Source organism: Trachemys scripta, chromosome 3 (assembly GCF_013100865.1).
Source record: "Trachemys scripta elegans isolate TJP31775 chromosome 3, CAS_Tse_1.0, whole genome shotgun sequence".
Taxonomy (NCBI): Eukaryota; Metazoa; Chordata; order Testudines; family Emydidae; genus Trachemys; species Trachemys scripta.
In genome coordinates this window covers 44,881,501-44,905,367 of record NC_048300.1, presented here as the reverse complement: position 1 = coordinate 44,905,367, position 23,867 = coordinate 44,881,501, and the positions used below count along the sequence as shown (strand labels likewise).

General features: G+C 38.6%; 1 protein-coding gene across 1 annotated transcript in view; it reads left to right on the top strand.

The window, feature by feature from the left end:
• Window positions 1–23,867, top strand: part of USH2A (usherin) — a 548,586-nt gene that overhangs the window by 111,241 nt on the left and 413,478 nt on the right. Inside the window, exons 15-20 of the mRNA XM_034764482.1 lie at window positions 3,500–3,658; window positions 5,256–5,750; window positions 8,055–8,327; window positions 10,847–11,004; window positions 12,776–12,920; window positions 22,747–22,977. Coding sequence (XP_034620373.1) covers window positions 3,500–3,658; window positions 5,256–5,750; window positions 8,055–8,327; window positions 10,847–11,004; window positions 12,776–12,920; window positions 22,747–22,977 — 1,461 coding nt within the window. The remainder of the gene's footprint in view (window positions 1–3,499; window positions 3,659–5,255; window positions 5,751–8,054; window positions 8,328–10,846; window positions 11,005–12,775; window positions 12,921–22,746; window positions 22,978–23,867) is intronic.

Genomic DNA, 23,867 nt, shown 5'->3' with positions numbered 1-23,867 from the left:
CCCAGCCCTCTGCCCTGACCTCGAGTCCCCTCAATACCCAGCCTTCTGCCCTGCACCTCCACACACCCCAGCCCTCTGCCCTGACCTCGAGTCCCCTCAATACCCAGCCTTCTGCCCTGCACCTCCACACACACCCAGCCCTCTGCCCTGACCTCGAGTCCCCCCAACACCCAGCCTTCTGCCCTGCACCCCCACACCCACCAGCCTTCTGCCCTGACCCCTGAATCCCCCCACACCTCCGGCCTTCTGCCCTGAACCACCCACATCCCCACTGCTCTCTGCCCTGAACTCTGAACCCCCCCACACACACACCCAGCCTTCTGCCCTGCACCCTCTGCCCTGAGCCCTAACCCCCCCCAGGTCTGGAGTCCCGGCTGCCGGCCCCTTGCCAGCTGGCATCCCAGCCACAGGCCCTGCTCAGTCCGCTGCAGGCCTAGGTGAACAGAACCCCAGGCTGGAAGCGGGCTGAGCAGGCTGGCGGCGCAAGATCAGCATTTTAATTTTAAATGAAGCTTCTTAAACATTTTGAAAACCTTGTTTACTTTACATACAACAATAGTTTAATTATATTATATAGACTTATAGAGAGAGACCTTCTAAAAAACGTTAACATGTATTACCGGCACGCGAAACCTTAAATTAAAGTGAATAAATGAACACTCGGCACACCACTTCTGAAAGGTTGCCTACCCCTGGTCTAGGCATTTACATCATGTTCAACACCATTGTATCTGTGTGGTAGATTGTGTGTGTGTGTGCAAAGGGCACTCACAAACACACAAAACTTTCACTTTGTTCACAGTTTGTGTTTGGGTCCTATATCAAGTTAAGTTTAAACAGTATACCATTGAAGTACATATACAGTATATAAATGGGCCTGAACCAGAAAGATGTATTTATTTCCAGACATGAATTTCTCAAATTTGAAAGTATTCAGATTCAGAGTTTTGGTTTAGACCCATCTCTAGAACACATAGTACTTCCCCATTGTCCTGATAGTTTGATTTGGTTTTGGAATTTCACTTTTAAGCATATAGTGCTTCATTTGAATTTATAATAATAATACTTAGCATTTTTATGGTGCTTTTCATCTTTAACTGATCAACTAATTTATATCACTGTATACATTTTATAAAGGTCAATGGCAATTCTGCTATAAAATGTTAAATGACATAGATTAATATAGATTTCAATTAGAAAACGTGGGAAAACTTGTACAGCATTCTGAATAGTAACTGGAGTCTTTTTCTGGACATAAATTATGTAGGAGTTGTAATCTTCTCCTTTCAGGTATTCTTGTAGTTTCTAATTGTTGTCACCAGTTTTGGGGCTTTGCCCCTCTAGATTAATGCCTAGCCTTTTAAATGCTATTCTCTATCTGCTCAGTCTTGTGCAAATCTAGGGATCTGTGGCAAGACAGTGAATTCACACTCATTAATCAGAACCATATAAAAATGATGTGTCCAGATGTTCAGTACTTCCAGTGCAATGAATGTTTCAAAATGGAAATTCTGTATTTTAAGTGGTACATCATTTGTGATTACTCCTCATCGTAATTTAGCATTTTACTGACAGCTATCATATTAGTAAGTGCACCACCCACATAAATCTGTGTAAGCAGAAACAAATGTAAGGCACTATCAGTGTCCAAATAACATTCTACTGGAGGGAAACTTATTTTGGGAGGATGAACAACAACAGAAAGGCATGTTCCTTCCCCCAAAGAGCTTATAGTCTAACTATAACACAGGCTACAACAAATAAGAGTAACAAACCAGGGCAAGAGAAAATCCAGGTTAATCTAATAAATTCATGTGATTACTCAGTTGGACAGTGCATGTCTTGATAGGTTAACAATATAGCTATATTGTGGGGGAAACTTTCAAAGGTGCCTGAATGATTTGGGAGTGCAAGTTCTTTTGACTTTCAATTGGCCTCCTGCTCCTAAACTCTTTAGGTGCTCTTGACAATCTCTCCCTCTAATCCTTGTTGAACCAAGGATACCTCTTCCAAGAAAAAGATGCAGATTTTTGCAATTTCCACACCCTGAGGAACAGTAACAATATGTTCTGTGTTATTTCTGCATTTAGCTCATGTTTTAGTTGTGTGTTGAAGACTCTTGTGCTATTCATGGTGCCATCATTCTTCACAAGTCTTATTTGTGGAAGTCGAGTCCTCATATAAAAAAAAACTGGTTTGGCGAAGCAGATCTCTCTCTCTCTCTCTCTCTCTCTCTCTCTCTTTCTCTCTTCCCCCCCCCTCTCCAATATATACATTGGAGAGAGAGAGAGAGAATTGGACATCTTCAGCAAACCGCTATATATGATGTTAACACAACTAGAGGCCAAAGGTCCGTGAAATGCCACAAGTTTTGAATTGTGATGTGGTTCCCACAGTGTGCTCTTTGGCCCATAGAATAGGGAAGATATTTAACCTCCACACCCAGGATGGTCCTAGATTCATGGAGCTTTCCTTATAGATGGCTAGGTCCCCAAAGATTGCTAGGTCCAGAAAAGTGGCAAACACATTCCCCCTCTGTTCTGGAAAGCAGAGGGAGGGGTAGTGCCTACTTAGGAGATTGGCCTTATGTGTTCTGGCTTATACATTATATCTATTTTATCAAAAATGTTAATAAAAATTCATTTAAGAATATTTTACTGAGCAACAACAACACCACCAGCACTCAGAAAGGACTGTGGTCATTCATTTGGATCACAGAAAAAAAACAGAGGGAATTTTGCTCTTGGTCTATTATCAAAGACCTAAATATGCCTTGCACTGAGATAACTGGCTATCCTCTAATAAACTGTAATCTGATAATTTACTTGTGCTGTAAAGAGGATGGTAACTAGAACATACTGGGCCTTGTCGTGCACCCCTCAGGCCTCTGTTTGTTGATACTAGTGTAATTCAGGGGGTAAATCCATTGAAATTTATGTAGTTAATATTGGTGTAAAACTTGTGTAAGGAAGATCAGAATCAAGCCCATCAGGATTGGTCTCTTGCAGCCTTATGATGCCCAGAGGTAAGATTTTTCTCTTCTGCTTTCTTAGATGAAGCTATGTGGCCATTGAGATAAGTTGAATGGAAACGAACCTTCTGAAAATGCAACAGATGATGGCAAACTTTAAATTAATAATGTACATAGAGAAATATGATCCATCTTTTGATAATTTCCTAAAAACAAAAGAAACAAAGAAAAAGGAGCTTTTAAAAAACTGTGGTAATACCGATGTTTAACTTCTGTGGGTTTTCTAAATGTATTTAGGCTCCTGCTTTGATGTACAAATTTTGTTTTATGTAGTTAGATAAAAAGCTTTGTTGCAGAGTAGTTCTGATGCATTAGCTTTGTTTATTAATGTTCTATTGACCATATGTCCACATGACAGTTTTTTGTGTCAGAACAACCTTTATCCTAAAGATTTCACTTCTATTTATTCGTATGTTTATTGATGAGCTTGGTTTTAAAAATGTTCTTTTTTAAAAAATTGTCCTTTAGCTCCATCCCAGCAACCTCCACCCAGAGGAGAAATTCTAAATTCTTCTGTTATCTATCTTTCATGGAACCCACCTGATTCTCCAAATTCCAACTGGCTTACTTATGGACTATATAGAGATGAGACTGAAATTTATACAACGGAAGACCACTATCCTTATAGTGAGTGTTAATGAAGACAGCAGTGTTTGACATATATCTAAAAATTATATTTTTTCCAATTGTTATCTCAGGTTCCTGTCATTTGTTCTATAATGTTTTTCAGTATTCAGTTTTTCCTACTACTTGGCTAAGGTTCCACACTGCTCGATTTCTTTGGAAAGAAACATCTGATTAAATTTTCAAAAATGATTACTGAATTTGAGTGCCTCAGTTGTTCAGTGGCTAATCTGAGATCTGTTAAAAATGCTTGAGCCGTATAGTCCCTCATTATTTTTAATTCTGATATACTATGTTTAAGTACTTATCAGACTTGGTTACATTGTGTACCTTACATGTAAACACTATGACTGTGTTCAGCAGTATTACAATCAAAGATGAAAGTATGTTACGCGTATATAAGGGATTCGATGAATATGGTGAGAGAAATAGAAATGACTGCAAAGTTGAGGAATCATATGATAGATTTTCATTTGCTTCATTTCCTAGCAAAAAATGAAAACTTAGAATTTAAGTTGAATCCTTTCACAAGTAAAGTTCAATATATTTTGTTCATGTTCATACTATCATACCATGTAATCTGTTTAAGAACAGAGTGCAAGATGAAGACGCTATTTCATGATTCCACTGATATATTTAAGAAGCTGCTTTAAAAACCCTAAATATTCACTACTTGGATAATCAGACATTGATATACTCCTATTTAACAAAACCATTATTTTCTATTTGGTTAAAAAAATTACATTGCTGACATTTCCTGGCACTCACTCTAATTAATGATGTGAAAATCATCTTCATGGCATTTCAACAGTAAGAACAATTTGTTAATGCTGTCAGAAATTTGTATTCTAATAATATTTGGATGTTTATTACTTTATTTTTAGACTGTGTGTGTCGGGGCAGGGGGGGTGGGGGAGTGGGGCATCTATAGTACACACAGGAAATGCCACTTAAGTGCAACTGAATGAATACAGATCTTATTACTAAATGAGAGTTTGAAATTACAGTTGTGGAAGCATTGAACTTTTCAAGGAAAATTAACAATAATCTTCTAACTTGACCTGATGATTTGGCTGATAGGATTACAGAGTACCTCATTAGAGTGATTTTTTTTTATTTAAGCCCTCTACTAGCTTTGCTGTTGGAAGCAGGGAACACTCAGGAGATCGCAATCTCCATCTTAAAGATAAAACAGAATGCTTGCTATAAAATATGGAATAATACCCAAATCTATTTTAAGATTCCAAATCATAGTTCATTGGACTTGACCATGTAGAAATATAAAGGGGAAGGGAAAGACTCTTTCTGTTTTTTTTTTCCCTTTCAGACAAAATGAAAACAGGAAACTAGCATCATCAGGATGCAGATGAAAATCCTATTCTTGGGCCTTGACTTTTCTCTTTCCCCTTTCTCCCACTCCTCTGATACCCTGGGGTTGGGAAGACTACTTGATAACAGAATATTTTAAATTTTTAATACTTGATCTTTTCCTATGTGGATACTGTGGCCTTTCAAAACTTGCATAAAAAGCAACAAATTCAAGACAGGTTTCTAGGTGTTTGACATGTGGAACATAATTTTCTTCTTATGTTTGTTCTAGGTACTCAGAGCTTCAATGACACCACTTTGTTCCCTTATACCTTCTATTCCTATTACCTCAAGGTCAGCAATGTTCATGGTTCTACAAGGAGTGCAGCAGTGATGTACAGAACAAAATCAGGGACACCTAAAGGAAACCTACATTTAAATATAATTTTTCCTGTTGGCCCACACACCATTTCCTTTAACTGGACAACCCCATCAAACGATTCTGGGCCTATAGAAAAATACGTTTTGACGTGTACTTATTCAGTTGATCTTCAGCCTTGTGGCCAATATGAAGGTTTAGAAACCTCTACAATTATTCAGAATCTGGTTCCGTTTACAAAGTACATTTTTGGTGTTCAAGCATGTACCAGTGGAGGCTGTTTGCAGAGCCTGCCATTGACAATAATTACTGCACAGGCCCCTCCGGAGGGACAACGTTTTCCTGAGATACAAAACATCAGCGCTACAGAGCTCACTCTAAAATGGTCTCCACCTACAAAACCAAATGGTAAGTCTTAATAGGCTTAGTTTCTTAAACTGAGATTCAGCAATGGAAAAAGCAGTATTTTATCTAAATCTGTTCATGTTTTCCAGGTCAGTGGGAGACAAGCATTAGACAAAAATATCAGTTCAACTATCTCTTAATATTATCAGTTGTCTGATACTATTGTGTAGTCTCTTAGAGTCAAGTCTTGATTCCATTGGAGTGCAAAATTCCAAGTGACTGCAATGGGACCAGGATTTACCACTTAGTGACATCTGCCTCAACAAGAATGATATTTACAATTAAAGGTTTACTGTAAAATCCATTTTTTTCTCACCAATTAGTTCACACAGATGCAGTGACCATTGCTGTATCTACTAGATCAGTAAGTAAAAGGATTAACAAACTAAGAGAATTAACAGGGAGAATCTGTTTTTTAAATCATGAGGCATATATGGCAGCTCATGCTGTTATTAAGCTAGCTTTGTTACAGATTTGATAATCTCCAAGTGTTATGGGCCTATCTTGGTTTTAGTTTTTGTATGTGGAAGCACCAACTTTTGTAAGGAAGACACTGTGAAGCACTCCATTCTGCTGTTTACTATTTTATCTTGCAGTCTATGGGCCAAATTTTTGTGGGATTCTTGTAAATCACACTGGTAACGTTTGCATGGCAAACCTCACAGATACGTCAGGAAAGAGCATTTGTGTACACAAAAGTGGTGCACAGGTCTCAGTTCCCACTTTCTGTGAGGATGTTTTCTTCCTAATTTAGCGAGAGTCAAGAAATTAGCTTACACCGGAATGTTTCTGTATGCTTAGGGCTGCAATTATTATGACTACAGGCACTGGAGTGTTAGCTCGTGTCAACACTAGTCTCTTGATCCTTACAGTATATGCTTCATAGTTATATTTGGTGGTTGCCACTCCCTGATCTGTAAGCCTATGATAGATGATGCAATCAATGTCAGCTCCTGGATTCCATTCTCACTTCTCCCAGCAACTGCTGATGGAAGAAGCACTTCATTTTGTTTGTCAGAAAACTCAGTGTTAGAGCAAATGAGTGGTAAGACCCCCTGTCTGGTATAGTGTAAATAGGTCACTACTTTTTGGCCCACAGAGGCTGCTGTTAACTGTGCCTCTGGTAGAGTACAGCAGTATTAGGGGCATGCATAGCAGGAACAACTCTTCAATGCTAATATCATATGCTTAGTATTTTCTAAAATTCAATGATATTTTATATTGGGGAAGGTAATAATTCCTATGTATGCATTTTTTTATTTAACTTAATACTAGATAGTGTGACTTTTCTCTAAGAATGACACAGAAAATAACAAGGTCCCAATGTAATTTAATTATCTGTAGCTTAAAATTACCTTCACTTACATATACTTGCAAGACTAGGCAGCTGTGAACAATGCTATTTCATTTCCTTTGATGCCTGGTCAAATCTTTCTGTCTGTCAAAAAGACAAAGGGACAAGTTGTCGTCCTGTCCCCCCCCCCGCCTCTACCACCACCAATTATAGTTATTCAGTTCCTTGAAGTCCATAAATTTGGCTCCAGATATTTATCCACTGTGATGCTTATTAACATCTGGCTGTGCTGATGTTCTTGGTCTCTCAGATGTCTCCTCTTAAATATTTACATTTTTTTGCTCTCTCAGGCCTCAGTTCAGGAAGGTGGCTTAAGTACATGCCTAATTTGAAGCATGTGAGGTTAATGGGCCTACTTGTGCGCTCAAAATTAGGCATGCACTTAAGTAATGTGCTGTATCTAAGTCCAACTGCTGTTTCCTGACCATTGAGATCTTGCCACCTAGTTATAGATTCCCTTTGATGGAAAATTGGCAAAAAACAGTATCCCATCACACCTTATTTTAAAGGCATTGCCCATTGCTGCCACTTAAATAATGATCTGCCCATTGCACAAACACTTGTTCCTTTGAAAATACTATTATGCTATACTACTAGAGTATCCATGTAGGAACTCTCTAGAACAATCTTTTATCTATCCTTAGAGAAAAAGCATAACAAATCAAATTATAATAGTCCAACCTAAGATTTTTTTCAAGTGCAAAAATTATGTGTTTAATCAAATAACAACCACAACAAAAGTTGTGACAGAATAACAACAAATTAAGGGGAAAAATATCCCTACCTAAGTGAACTTTTATAGCAATTAAAATTACACCTTTCCGTGCATTATATTTTCTATGGGCTCTATTGCTAGGTTAATAGTTTTTAAAATATTTTTTATTGATATTTTAATTGGAAGATGAATAACAATTTGCAATAAATTACTATTGTTTACTCACTGTTATTTCTAGGTATAATCATAAGGTATGAAATCTATATGAGAGCAGCATTACGATCAGATGGAAGTCGTATTCCTCCTGAAAGTCGCATCTTCCAAAGCAGTGGATGGCTCAGTCCTCAGCCAATTATGGAGTCTGCTAATGAAAACGCATTAATGCCACCTCAGACCAGCACCACAATTACTGATCTTGAGCCATTCACAGAGTATGAGTTTTGTGTTTTAGCCGTAAACATGGCTGGTAGCATATTTTCAGACTGGATATCAGGAAGAACTGGAGAAGGAGGTAAGTATTAGTTCATATCAACTCATTTTTTAAAACCTAGAGTGTATTTAAAAGAGAGAGCTTTTATGTTAAGTAAATAGCCATATAGGGCCAAATTCTGCTCATCTTATTTATCCAAAACTCACTTACATTTGCTCGAAATTTAGCATGAGTAAAATGATGATGGAAGAAAAAAATCACAATCACACTGCAACAAACATCTAAGACCATATGATAACCAAACGTAAGAGTAATAAGATTTTGTTATTTGAATTTTATGTAGTTTCCCCCATCATTGTGTACACCTTCTTCAAGCAAACCCTCATTAACTCACCTTTTTTCCTGAAAACCTGGGAGAATAGGTAGGGCTTGAGGTGAGCCTTGAAGGTCAACAAACTCAGATTCTGTAGCACTTGCAATTTTGGGGGAAGAAATAAATGTGGATGCAATGAATATCATTTAAGTCCCTATTCAGGAAAGATGCTTAAGCATGAGCTTAACTTTAAATACATGGAACATGCTGCTGCCGTGCCTCCCGGTCTGGCCTGCTGGAGCAGGCTGCAGCTGCGCTGCCCAGCCTGCTGCAGCAGCTCCAGCCAGGCCAGAGACATCCTCCCCAGATAAGGTGGGAAGGGATGGGATGGGCAGAGTGTAGGGGTCCCGGGCTAGGGGTGGGGTCATGTGGGGGGTGGTCCCAGGGGTTACTCCCCTGACTCCCAGTTTCTCCCCCCTAAAAAAATTTCCCCAACAGTTGCTGTCTCAGCCAATCAGGGTAAGCAGCTGGTGCGCTGAGACATTTTGTTTACTTAGGTTTACCTCCGTGCCTGCAGACGCTCGCAGTAAACAAACCATCTCTGCCCACCAGCAGCTTATCCTGATGGCCCAGGAGCCAAAGTTTGCTGACCCCTGAATTATGGGGTCGGCTTATGAATGGGTTATAAAATGTTTCCGTTTTTACTTATCCAACTTGGCGGGGTTGGCTTATAAATGAACTGGCTTATGATCGAGTATCAGGGGCTTAGTTTGCATTTACAGCTAGGTTTTTCAAAAAGGTTCAGGTCCATATTTTCAAGAACTCAGCACTCACAAGTGGGGCTAGATTTTTAAAAGAGCTCTGCTCTCATGCACTAAATAAGGGCCAGGCACCTAAGTAGGGACCAGATTTTCAAAAGTACTCTGCACATAACAGCTGGAGTTGTGACACCTATGGCCAGATTTTCAAAAGAGTTCAGTACTCAACATACTGAGCTCTTCTGATAATAAGGCTACTTATTTTCTTGCCTAAGCTGGAGCTGAGCTCTCCTGACAATTCTGGCATTTCCTATCTGATAGAGCTCAGATTTCAGTGGTTAAATGTCTCATCAATATCAGTAAGGCTACGATTTAGTCACATGTATTTTTATTAAGTCATAGTCTGGTCATGGGCAATAAACAAAAATTCATAGTCCATGACCTGCCCGTGACTTATACCTGTGATTAAATCTTGGGGTGGGGTGCTGGTGGAGCAGAACGGGGCGGCTGCTGCGGGGAGGGGCATGCACCCAGGACCAGCGACGCCAGCTGCCGGGGACCATGGCTGCTCTGGCCAGCTGGGGACGGCTAGCCAGGGCCGCCAGAGCAGCGGTTGGTGTGTCTGTCCCCGGGGGCTATCTGAACAGTTGACCCAGCTGCTTGGGAGGCCCTGTGGTCAGCCACACTGGCCCCTGCAGAAGTCACGGAGGTTGCAGAAAGTCACGGAAACTGTGATTTCCGTGACCTCCATGACAGACATGGAGCCCTATTCATGAGTGATGCTCGCATTTGCTGGTGCCTCGAAAATCATGTCCTCAGTTATTTGCTTCCACAAAATGGGAGGCTAGGCTAAAACCCCTTTTAGAATTTGTCTTTCTGCTTCTCAGTTTTTAAATAGCATATATCACAAAAGTGTCAAATTTTCTCTTGGGAAGAGGTCCATTAGTACAGTGTTTGTACATAAGTTGGGATTCTATCATTACAAAGTGAGAAGGTGGGGCTTTTACTACAGTGCAGACAGTGCTTTTAAAGGTTTTATTATCCAAGACAGGAGCATTCCTCTATAAGAAGTGAGAGATGTGTTAATTTCAAACCTGCCCAGCAAACAAAATAGCTTTTAAGGTGATTAAGCATTGAACAATCATTGCTTTTATCAGGTTTTTTCCAGATCACATGAAAATTTTGCATCTGAGAGCTTTTCATCTATGTACTTCCTACCTATATCTGCCAAAAAAGGTGTTTGGTAGCTAAGTGGTGGTTAGTACTTCTTTAAAAACATGTGCATTATAAAATCAAGGTTTTATTTTGCATAGGTGATTATTTTTTGCCTTTTTATATAATATTTAAAACAATATAAAATTCCATTTCAACCTGAAAATTAATTTTTTTACAAGGTGCTTATTAAGGAATTGGATGCGAAAAGACATTTTATAGTCTATAACAGATGGCATTTTACAAATACAGTAAGAAAACTTGCATGACACATGTTGTTCATTTATTTTATGGTAAATTAGCACATTTGTTTTTAGCTCCTGTATTCATGCCATCTCCATCAGTATTCCCTCTTTCACCGTATTCTCTCAATGTATCTTGGGAAAAGCCACAAGATAATGTAGCAAGAGGAGAAGTGATGGGATACAGCATCAATGTAATTACCACACAAAACATGTTGCCAGTATTTTCCCAGGTATTGTTGTTATCAATCTGTTGTCATTGTTTGCTAATATATGGATGTTATACAGAAGAAAAAAAATAGTATCAGCCTTGGTGTCTTAGCAAAATTTTTATTTGCCTATTTACTGTACATTCTGCTTACCTAATTTCCTCACCCAGCAGTTTATGGCATGCTTTTCATTTTCTGTAATGTTGTGTGCATTGCTTAAATAGGTGTTGAATTGTACCCCTGAAGAGAGCTGTATTTCAGTGGAGGGGAAAGAGATGCCTAGATATGAAGAGCCAATTCAGGTGAATTGTGTAAATACCCTCAAGCTGTGCATATGTTGATTCTGTAAAAGCGGCATATATATGTGCCCTGAGGGCACCCAGCAATATGTGCAATCCATGCACAGTCCCTCTATCCCCTTGCCAGTGTTGACATCTCTCTGTTTTATTGAACCTTGTTGTTTTTTAAAGCTTTCCCTTTTGGAGTCAGGTGATTATGCAAGAATTTCAGCCTTTGTTTTTGGTGACCCTTGTGATTTCTGGGAAAAGTTTGAAAACATGATCCCCAAAGGTTCAAAAGGCAAATAAAAAAAAAATGCAAGAGTAGTGGCTAAAAATCGTGATATTTTAAAAAATAAATCTCATGATTTTGGGGTGCTGACAGGTGATTTTTGAATTATTGGAGCTGGCAATACTGCCTTACACAGATGACTACTGATAGCTCCTTCAGTTACTCCTGCTCCTGAACTATGCTAAAAGCAAGAATAATCTGTGTGGGAGGAACATGTAAGTTGGCCATTGTTGGACTATGCCACAGGAACTGACTTTTTCTCCTTTTCCCAGGGGTCCTCCACCCTTGCTCTGCCCTGAGGCCCCACCCCCCCTTCGCCCCCCCCCCAAAGCCCCACCCTCGCCTCACCCTGCCTCTTTCAAATTCCACTCTGTCCCCTCCCCTTTAGTTAATATTGAACTAAAAATCTAAAGAGTGAGTGAAGAAGTGTTGTCTATTAGCTGGGGAGCAAGGGAATAGCAGCCAGAACTCCTGCATTCTATTTCTGACACTGATGTAAGTATATAATTTATGGTACTGTCTCTATGCCTCCATTTGCTTATCTGTAAAATGGAGACAGTAATACTTATCTGCCTCATGGGGTTGTTGAAATTGTAACTTACTTATGTGTAAAGTGCTTTAGACCTCCTGGGTTCCAATTTTGTGAGACTTTAGATTTCTAGAGAAACAAGTATCTGAAACAGTTTATCTGAACAACAAAATCTTATTCAGGTTCACCTATCTCTAACTCTTTGATATTTTACCTCAAAATTAAAGTAATTTAAGTCTTTTCTTACTAATTCTTTGGCTGTGTAAATATTGACTGGTCCCATCAGAATGTGTGCCACTCATGTCACTTATTCCACAATGATCAGATTGATAGGCTTGGATTTCATCACTTAATGGTGACATCTTCGTCATCCATAATCTACAGTGTTTGTAGTGATACCAGCACCACCACACAGCTTTACGAGGCAATAACTATGTCTCCTCATTTATCCACCCAGGAACTGGATTATTACCTCATAAAACAGTGTGATGGAAGTATTATCATTTAAATCCTACCTTGTTGATATTCACCAAAATAATCTTTTTCTACTAATGGATCTTGGCAAACCTTTCCATGTTTAAATGCATGAATCTACAAATTCAGAGTCTAATTTCTTATTAGTGATCATATCCTCTATTAACAGGAATTAAAAGATTATTTAACTAAGTACCATCTCCCAATTTGTTTGCCTTGCAGGTTGTGTATATAGCTGAAGCTCATGAGCTGTCCTATATAGTGACAGGATTAAAACCCTACACAATGTACAACTTCACTATTACTCTCTGCAATCGAATTGAATGTGTAACCAGTGAGCCAAGCACGGGACAAACCTTAGCAGCTGGTAAGGAAATAATCTGATCCATGTACAAAGTTGACGCAGCTTTCTAATGAGTACCATTACAGATGATCATAGTTTGATGCACAGTGACAGGGATAGGTGTTGTGTTAATATAAAGTGACTTGCTTAATTATAATTTGTTTACCTTGACAGTTTAGAAACAAAACAAAATGTTTTACATGCAGGTTTACAGTATACTCTAATGCGATAGGATTTATGTGCTTCTCTCTCAATTACAAGTCAGTTATTTAGTTATCCTATTCCTGTTTGTTTATATCATGCCCATCCCTAGCTCTTACGCTGATTAGAGCTGATGATAAATCAGTTGCTTCTTATAAGTCTTCATGTGCCAGATTTTCAAATGAAGGCATGCGGAAGTGTATATGCACTTTTGCAAATGCTTGGCTTTACACGCGAGTGGGAATTGCATTCTTTTCTTATGAACTGGACTTTCAAACTTTGACTCGCTTGAGTGTGGTATTTGTGTACCTATGTCAGGGACACACTGATGAACATGCATATTTTGGGTGTACCCATTTGAAAATATTCAGGTTATGAAGGTTCTCTGTTACAGAGCTGCAGTACTGTAAACATCGGTTCCAAATCTGTGGAGCACTTGCTGGTGGTGTGCAGAGAGTTGGCTGGTCACATTGCTCTCTCCTTATTTCCAGCTGCGGCGCTACATTAAAAAAAAATAAATAATTTCACAATATTACCATTTCCAGTTACGCAACTGCTGTATGGGATTATGAATGGGAAGGAGGTGGTCTTTGCAATGGTGAACAGTAGGAGAGGTGATCCACAAAATGAGCTATCTATTGTGATGTGGTCCATAATATGAAAAAAAAATTGAGAACCCTTGCTATGTAGAATATTTTTAAAGTCTTTTTAATGTGCCCTTTTTCCCTTCCATGGTTGCCTGTCTACCTGTTTTCAGTTATGGGGGAAATGATTTGTTCTCTCACAATGGATACCACTCCCTCACTGTTCAGGCCTTCAGTTTGAATGGACAGAGATGGCTCTGAGGTGGTGTCTCTTCTCTGTTTCAGGACTCCAGGGAGATTTCTTTGATCTCTTCATGCTGCAGCCTCTTAAAATTTTAAACTTGGCTGTCTTAAGAACCCATTCCATATAAGCATGACTTTACTTCTCCACCATCATTCCCAACCATCCAATTGTCATCTCTGGAATGGAGTATCAAATTAGTGCCAGCCTGGACAGCTCTGCACCATAGGAACCTCACTGTTCCAAGGGATTCCAAAGGATAATAGCCCCAGAAACCAATATGACCTACATAGGACCCTTTGTTGTTATTACAAATTATCCAACCTTGCGTGTATATATTTATTCAAAGATTGAGAATGAATAGCTTGGTTAAGCTTGACAGCTTGTTTATGACTGTCTCCTCCACAGTTGTGTTAATGCTTAGAGACCTATCACATTAAAGAAGACAGGAGAATACAAAACAGAATAACAGACAGGTCTGGATTTATTAGACTTTTCACATTATAGCATTTTTCTGTTCACCGTTTGCAGATCTTGAGAGTGACCACTTTGAGAATTGGAGGGTTTGGTCTCGTATTGCATTTGCTCAGTTGAAACAGTACTACTGATGTTGATTTCCCCAGATTTTATGCTCATAAATTTTAAAATATAAAGGACAAAACACTTGGATTTTGCATGCCATTTTTTTCTTTCACCATTCAGATTTTTCGTAACTGTAGCAAATTGTTTGCAATCTTACATTTAAGTGTCTAATACTATTTCCATAACAGGTTTATATTTGCAACAGTTCCATCCTGGGAGAAAATATTTCTAAAAAAAAATATTTAAAATATATATATTTTTTTAAATAAAACCTCCAGGTTTTGTAATCTTCAAGTTAATATAAGAAGGTAGAATAATACCAGACAGATTTGGAGATGCCATTCCCATCAATAGCAGGGATAATGGATCAGATCCTGCTCAATGCAAAGTCCTTGTTGCACTATTCAGTGGTTCAAAGGTGAATTAAAATTGCCTTGAAAGGGGAGGTGAGGATTCCCTGAGTGTGAAGGAATCTCCATTTGGCAAAGAATCAGCAACACTGGCTCTGTGCCACTCCCTGTTGGCCCTCTGGCAGAAGGAGCTTGCTGGAGGAGGTGTGGCTGAAGTGTGCTTCAGTGTAATAGTCCCTTATGGCTGTTACAATCCAGTGCAATTTAGAGTATCCTTGAGTTTTGTTACAGCTTGTGGTAGAGCCAAATGCTGCTTCCATTGACCTTTGATTTTTGAGAATAGAATTTGGCCCATTATCTCTTATTGATACCAGAGTGGAAGAACCCGTCCTCCCCCCCACAGTCTCTTTCTAAGCACAGTTTTATTTTCCAAACATAGGCAAAACACAAAAAGAGTTCCTCAGCCCACCATGGGCTACAGCTCTCAGGGAATTTTCCCTTTTGCCTTGTTATCTCTCCTTTTTTCAGGACCCACAACAACATTCTTCTGTGCTATTTTAATTGAGCACTGCCTCTCAAGGCTTTCTCCTTGGAGGCCCTCTTTCCCCTGCAGACTCCCAAGGGACTGGAGGCAGTGGGACTTTGGCAGTCTTGCTCAGGGAATTTCAGAGAAAGAGAGAGAGCTCAGAACCCAGAGTAATGAAAGTAGTGAGAGCTCAGAAGAAGGAACAGAGCTGGGCTGAAACCTTCAGGGCACGGATGCTCCTGAAGCGGGGAGCAGTGGAGTCAGATCAGATTCGTGAAAGCAGAAGGCAGTTGAGTTACCTGTGAACTTCCCCAGGACAGAGAGCCATGGCCAGAGAGGGTTGAGGGAGATACCTTCTGGCTCGCTAAGCTGGAGAGCAGGAGAGAGCTGAAGACTGGAAAATGATGGGGGGATGAGCTTGCTGAAATCTCTAAAACCAGACTTGGTAAGCAAACAGGATGGAGACGCTCCCCAGCTCTAGGTTCTGAGGTGGGAGGTGAGGGTGAGAGGTGCTGGAGCTGTACTTGATGTGTTGATATATATTGGGACTTGAAAGAGTGAGTGTACTGTTTGGTCTGTGCTGGACAAATCTGGATTGTGGTGGAGAGTCTTTTGTGCTAATTAACCCTGCAAAAGGCTATTTATATGTGGAAAGCTTGTGTGGAGTTACTGGAGGATATGGAAGAAAAGAGAAATGGAGGCAAAAGCACTGGTCCTGTTGTGCCCTGCTGCAGTACTAGGAAGGAGATGCCTTCTCACATACGGTGAAGAATGCAAGCAGGTGATTGGCCCATGGGAAAAAGGAACTGTGAATGCCTGGAAGAGAGCACTCAAGGCACGGGGCTACTTGCACGGCCACTCTGAAGCCATGAGGGGCACCCAGGACAGTTACCCTTGGAGATGGATCTTCAACTATTTTTTTTATTTTCAAAGTTTTTTTCTGTTTTGTGCTTAATTCAGACCATTACATTATGGATCACATTCCCAGCGGAGGTAATTGGCATAGCTTCATAGACTGGAGGTATACGAATTACTCCAGGGGAGGATCTGGTCACAAGAAAGCGGTTCAAAAAATATAGTTGCATAGAATACTAGGAATATTTGCATCACTTCCTGAATATTAAAATGAGTTCAGAGATGTTTGTCATTAAGGATTTCTACTTCATTTCAGAGGTGCTGGAACAATTTGTGTAGTGGGGTTGCTGAGAGCCATGAATCAAACTGTAAATCCTGTATATAATGGAAACCACTTAAAGCCAGTGTGTGTTGCAGCACCCCTAGAACCTCTAGTTCCAGCACCTATGGTCCATTTTTTGAAAGCAGTTTATGGTCAAATCCGTGTAATTGTATATTTAATGCAGATTTCTCAAAGGCAAAACATTCAGGGTCTCAAAAGTTTTCTGTAAGGCACAGAGACATCTAGTTGTCTCTTTCTTCCCCCGCCCCTCCCATTTTTGGTTTGTGACATTTCAGCAGAATAGAATTAGCTGTGTGAGAACAGTAATTGCTTATCCTACAGATCTCAATATCAAATAGTCAGTGTGACTTAAACAATCTATACAGCTGTTTCATTAACTACTGTGTGACTGAACTCACTTTTTGTAATTATGTTTGTCTTTCATTTGTCCTTTTGTAAGATTTTTTTCAAACTTAAATTTAACAACATTTGTTTTTAAAAGAGACACCAAAACACACCCTTTTGATTGCTGCCATTCACCCCAGCACATTGTATTACTGCTCCTTTGCTTTTGATGGCAATTACAGGGTTCAGAAGCTAATTTGTAGAAGATATTCTTCCAGCAGCAGCTGCATCTGGCTTCTTGGCAGACTCCTCAAGCAGTTATATTGGTGGCTTTGGAGTTGCCTCTGGGTTTACTGGGGTAATGATGAGGATGGGCTGTCTGGGCTGTCTTACGCTCCTGGATGTCATTTTATTTTTTGATTACCCTTTTAATCTAAGTAATTTTGTCCATTTTTATCCATTTATGAAAAAAGTCCACTGCAAACTCTTTTGGAGAGAGCTACGTTCCATTTGCACTAGCAATGCATCACTTGCTTATGCCTGTCATAAATTGGTTTTCTACACAATTCTAAGTAAAAGTCTCAGAACAACCCATATCCCGTTATGCTGGTAATTAATCGTGCATTAACTTCTCTCTCTCTCTCTCTCTCTCTCTCTCTCTCTTAAAAGTAAAATATGAAGGCTGTTTGCTGCTGGTCTGAAAACACACATTGTTTTGCATGCATGTACATAAGTCTTTTCATTGCGAATAGGACCCAAAGTGATTAAACAAGCTCTCTTAATATGTTAATTTATAATTTTAATTACAACAATCTTGTATATATAGTCATTAGTGAATACTAATATAAATATTTTTCTACCTTTTTATTCATAATGCATAAACCAATCATCCAGTTACTTCTCGGCAGTTGCCTGTTTTTGTTTCATAATACAATCTTTGTTCTCAGTTATGAATGCATTTTGTTCATTCCCTGTCTTGAATAATCCCTCATTAAGCTAGTCACTTTCTGCTCCATGCTAAAAAGGAAAAATTATCATGCAAATATGGCATGCCATATTAAAAAGCACATTACCAAACACTTTCGTTGCTGTCCTTCAATTAGTTTCCCTTCTTTGAATTTAATTTCATTTGTTGTTAAACTACTGACTTGATGTATGGACTCATGAATTTGAGGCTGCTGCCAAGAATGTAGAAGGAAAAAAATATCAAAGCCTCTTCAGAAGGTTGCAGAGGCAAAACTGAAATGAATTTGCTTCACCTTTGACAAGAACACTTGAGCAGCATTTGAGTCGTCTGATGATTCAGCTTGGCTAATTAGCCGATTATTTATTTAAAGAATAAAGGCACTGTTTTACAATTAGAGAAGTGTAAAGTAATCTAAGAAATTTGGTAATGACAGATGACTTTAAGTAACTTCTGAGATAAACAGTATCAGCTCAAACTTGTCTCTCTTAGTGTTCTCAAGCTGTAGTTAAACTGCTCTTTGAGTCTTGGTAAAATAGTAGGAAGCCAATTGTTTGTTTGTTCGCCCAACATTACACTTCAGAAAGTAGCTCACATTATTCTTTTGCCAGTGTGTCAAATTTGCATGGTTTTTAAGGTATGTGTAAGTTGTATTTCTCTTGATTAAAAGCTTTTGGTTCAAAGCAATACTTTTTAATTGCCTAATGATATAAGTCAGTTCTTAGGAAAGAACCGTGCATTTAGGAGTTCATTTGCAATATAACTGAAAAATTCATTGCATGGCAGTAAAACAATTTACTGTTAATTACAAGGAGAAGAATTTGCTGTACCATGCTCACAGATTGCCATGAATCATGCAGCACTCCTAGAGATTTATAACAGATGTGTAAGTGGGATGAATTAGCAGGGTTTAATAACAGAGACACAAATCATGCAGACTTCAAGGAGCTTTAATTGATATACTAGAATGTGACGGGCATGAATCACTCAGCCATTCAACAGCACTGTAACATATGGTCAGCTCAATATGCTGCATCTTAAATCGGTTGGTAAGTCGTTGGTTGTCCCATATGGTGGAAGCAATATATTTTTCATGATTTTTTTTAAATACTGTATTTTACATCTATTTTTAAGATATGATTATAATACATATTATTAAATGGTCTCCTGATACCCATTATGGATGTTTTCTTATTTGTTTTTTCATTAACATTTCTTTAAAAACAAACAAACTAAAAAGATTCTTCTGAAAAAGTCTAAAATGATTGTCAGAAGCCATAAGTACTGTTGCTTCACTCATTTACTATTGACACATTTGATACTGCTTGAAGTGCATATGGAAGCAGAGCTTGTACCAGGAATGCTACAGCAATTGCAGGGTCCTGTGAACCAAATAACCCATAGCAATGATGAAACTGATAGCTGTCTGGCTTTGCATATAGTTTTACTCATAGGCAAAATTTGGAGACAAATAGGACTCATGCCACCGTGACCAAAAAAAAAAAAAATTGCACCTCCAAAATGGTTGTGAAGTTCATAACTTCTCTGATTTATATGTGCTACAGTATGAACTCTAATGGACAGCACTCAAAAGTTTAAGTATTTATATGTCTTCATTGTAAATAGTACAAACAAGAGTAACACCTTGCTCCTGTAATCATCTTGAAAACCTTAAATAGCTAATTGCAGACTAATACCGATGGGTACAGAAACATCCACCTGTAATACACTGAGAATTATTTATTCAAACATATACACGTATGTAGACTGGTAAAGGTTTTGTAGCCAGACTGTAAACACATTTTTATTGGGACAGGAATCTGGCAGTCCGTGGAAAAGCTTTAGCAGTTGTATTAGTAAACCTGACAGACTTGAGAAAGGAATATTGCATCTTTAGAACTGTGGCTGCCAGAATTTAATGTCAACAATTAAAATTTATTTTGATCCTTACCTAGTGTTTATTACTGTTTGTATACACAACAGACCTTACTAATACAGAGATGCACTATTAGATGGAATTACCATCTGTTCAGAGTGAAATGCTGGCATCTGTCTTAGATTCTAAAACTAAAATGATATTATTTCAAACAAAAACAAAATTAACTGCTCTTTACTTAGCAACTTCGTTTTTGCATGTTCGCTCACATGCATAGGAAAGGCTTATTTGTAATGACCTGTATTTGGATATATGACTTTAAAATAAGCTATATGGACCATCTGTCTTTACTGGTCTTTTTGGTGCCCTCTGTTACTCAATGGCATGCAGCAATCATAGGCTTTTAAATACTGTTTTAGCTTTACAATTTATTAAATATGTATTATAGTGCAAGACATTAAAACTACATAATTAAAATATCCAAAATGTGACTTTGAATCTACTAAAATACAGTATGCTCATTATTTTGACAGATGTGTCTTAACAGAATGTGACTGAAAAAAAATTAAATAGGTAAAATTATAGTCAATTCATCTTAACATAGTAGCTACAGGTACCACAGTGACACCTTTAGGAAAATATATACTGTATCTTTTAGTCCTGAATATTTTTAATTTCAGCATACAGTACCATGAAGGCCAATGTTACAGATTTATTTTCAGCTTTTTGGGGGGTCTGGACTTAAGAATAGGTTCTCACTGTGTGCAAGGAGGTGAATTCTCAAGTACCAAGGACATTGTAGTTTTAAATACTGATGTTATAGCAAAGACTTTCTGAAAGGCTAGGCTTCTATTCCATATATCACCAAATAATAAATTGTGTCATGCCAGTGTTTAATGCATGTACACAGTGCATTAACTGTAACTGTAGTACATTTATTTGTGCTAGAGGAGACTTGAAAATGATTAAAAGATCAATACTTCCCTGTCACAGAAGCAAGTGTTACGATGCATTTAAGTAGTTAATTGCATAAGCCCCATAAAAGCTTCAAGTTTGGGTAGCAGGGATGCCATAATTACAGTCCAAGCAGCTACCATTTATTAATGGTGGACTTCTAAGGGAGATATGTTTGTTGTCATAAGCGTTGGCTATCTGTGTACATTTCATTACTAGAAATAATGAATTTTAGTGTTTCTGTTTTAGCATCAGTAAGATGAACCAGAGGGCTCAACCTCAGTACTTGCATTTAAAATGCTGACGTACACCTATTCTCTCCAGCGATAAGTTTTGATTGTTAAGCCACGTTTTCTGTTTAAACCTCTGCATTTATATTGAAATTCATTAGTATTCTGCCCTACCTATGCAGGGAAAGCTGATGACCTCACACCACACTACTTTAATTTTGACATTGTAAATTTCCAACATAGCGGTGTGATGCTAATTAGATTGTGAAGTCCTAAATGATGTCTAAGTAGGAATTTACAACCCATGCAGTATGGTTGGTGGGTTTTTTTTTATCCCTTCAAGAAGAGTATTTATCAAGTTGGAGGAAAAGAAATAACAACATGTTATGGGTTAATGGGAGAAAAGCAAAGTATGTTAATAGTCCTATAAATGCAAGAATCTTTAAAAGGACATCATTAATTCAATCCAAATGAAGGTCTATACAATGAGCACATAGTATACACAAGGGCGTGTTGTGATGCAATTCATCAGATTTTGAAGACCTGTATTTCAGTCCAGATCATGTTATTCCTGAAGTGAGTTTGGTGCCCTATAGTAGTCATGGGAATGGCTTAATTGAATGTGTTTCCATCATATCTCCCTTCCAGTCGCACACAATGAAGATTCATTTATTAAATCCTTATTTATCAGACAGAGGGGTTACTAACAATATAAGATGGATATGGATTCCACTAATAAAGAACTACTGTATATCAGCTGTAGAGAATAGCTGGTTACACTGCTTTGCTGAATCAATCCACTCACACCTGTAGGACCATCATTTCGTTATCCAAACAGGTCATGCTGCCCTCCAGTGGCTTACTGTACAGTGTTTTTTAAAAACTTCAATAGTTTTAGTTCTTAATTCAACTGTAGAGTAATCATCGCAGTTGGCTTGATTAAATAGGTGTCACACTGAATGTTCCAGTATTGGGGGGAAAAAAAGTAATAATATCAAACTCTGTGACATGCTCATACCTGCAAAGAGTCAGTCTTGTATCAGCTTCGTAGTGTCCTACAGAGCACCAGCTTTTAGGCAAGAAAAGATGGAGAGTAACATTTACTCAAGTTGGAGAATTATCTGTATACATGACAATGTCTCATAAAATTATATATCTGCTTTGAGGAAGAATCTTTCATGAAAACAGTGAGGATGTGCCAAACTGGTTATTTGCTAGAGAGCAATCACCGCGTAGGTCCTCAATACAAGTACTGGGATAATGGTTGTGCTTTTGTTGACCAACATTTGTTCACTTTGTGGCAAAATCTTGTTTTATCATGTACCAGAGTGCTAAAATGCAGTTAGGAAGAAGCTACTAAAGTTTGATTTCCCTCTGAGTTTAGGCCCCGACCCTGCATTGAGAACCCTATGGGAGTATGCCTACATGGAGCCCCTTGAGAGCAATGCAGAATTGGGGGCTAAGAGTCTAATCAAAGAGAGAACATTAATTCTATTATGCGGAAGTGATTCAGATTATTAAGGGTCCATAAGAGTTATGTCTCATGGTCTGCTTGGGATGGAATAGTAGATAATTGTATCCGAAGTTTGAAGAGCAAAGGAGGCATTACTACAGGGTTGAGACTAGGTTTTTTTTTTTAAATATTAAGAATCCTTCAATTAGTATAGTAGCATAGTATAGTGGCTCTGTGGAGATTTGCATTTATTGTTTGGTTGACCAGAAACTGGGACCCTCATAAACAATATATTACATGTATGAAATTAAGTTCCAAGCAGTCTGGACAGTTATGCATGGGTAACAATTTTTTTCCCTACACATAGCTCCAAGAAAACTTGCTGCCCCTCTTCTTGAAGGAGTAAACAGCACAGTGTTAAAGATAAATTGGAATGAACCTGAAGAACTTAATGGGCCTTCTCCCATCTACCAGCTGGAAAGAATGGATTCATCTTTAGCTATAACGAGGGTGGAAGTAATGAAAGGAATCCGTTTCCCAGGAAATGGTTATTACAAATTCCCCAGTTCTACTCTCCCTGCCAATACCGACTTTACAGGTAAATGAGTTTAAATTACTTACAGAATGTTTAAATTGTACTCTGCATTTGTTTTACCATTTATTATCTTCTATATCATTTTTATTGCTAGATCTGTAGATTTTACTTTGAATATTGTGTGATTGTTAGCTATGTAAAGACTACTTCAGTTGTGCTAAGTCTATAACTGAATGTATTCACTTGAAAGTTACAAATTCTCATAAAGAACCTGTAGAAAACTTTATCAGACATGGGATTTTGATTCCTTTGGACTCCGACACTGAGCTAAGGTGAGCTCTGCTGCAGACATGATACATTTCTTAGTGGGAAATATAAACTGGGTTTTTATTTATTTTTCTGGGGTGAGATCTCTGCAGTGTATTCACTATTGATTCTAAAGAGTGTTTCCTCCTCTGCTACCATTTAGTGTCCCAGTGGTGGTGTGAGAGCTGGTAGAAAAACTCTCTCTCCCTTGCTCCTGTTTTGGATTTCTCTAGTATTCTAAGAGTGATGGGACAAAATGTATCGGTGACTATGGACATCAGTGTTTTGGGTGTGTGATGGGGGCAAGGACTGGGGGGTTCACCAATCTGACAAATTGACTGGTACCTATAGTTCTGCTGTTTCTGGGTTGCTGCTTCCTATCATAAGCACTCTTTCTGTCTTTGTTTCTGGCTTGGGAGAGTGAACTTTTCAGGTGGCAAGTATCAGAGGGGTAGCTGTGTTAGTCTGGATCTGTAAAAGCAGCAAAGAGTCCTGTGGCACCTTATAGACTAACAGACGTATTGGAGCATGAGCTTTCGTGGGTGAATACCCACTTCGTCGGATGCATGTATTCACCCACGAAAGCTCATGCTCCAATACATCTGTTAGTCTATAAGGTGCCACAGGACTCTTTGCTGCTTTTACAG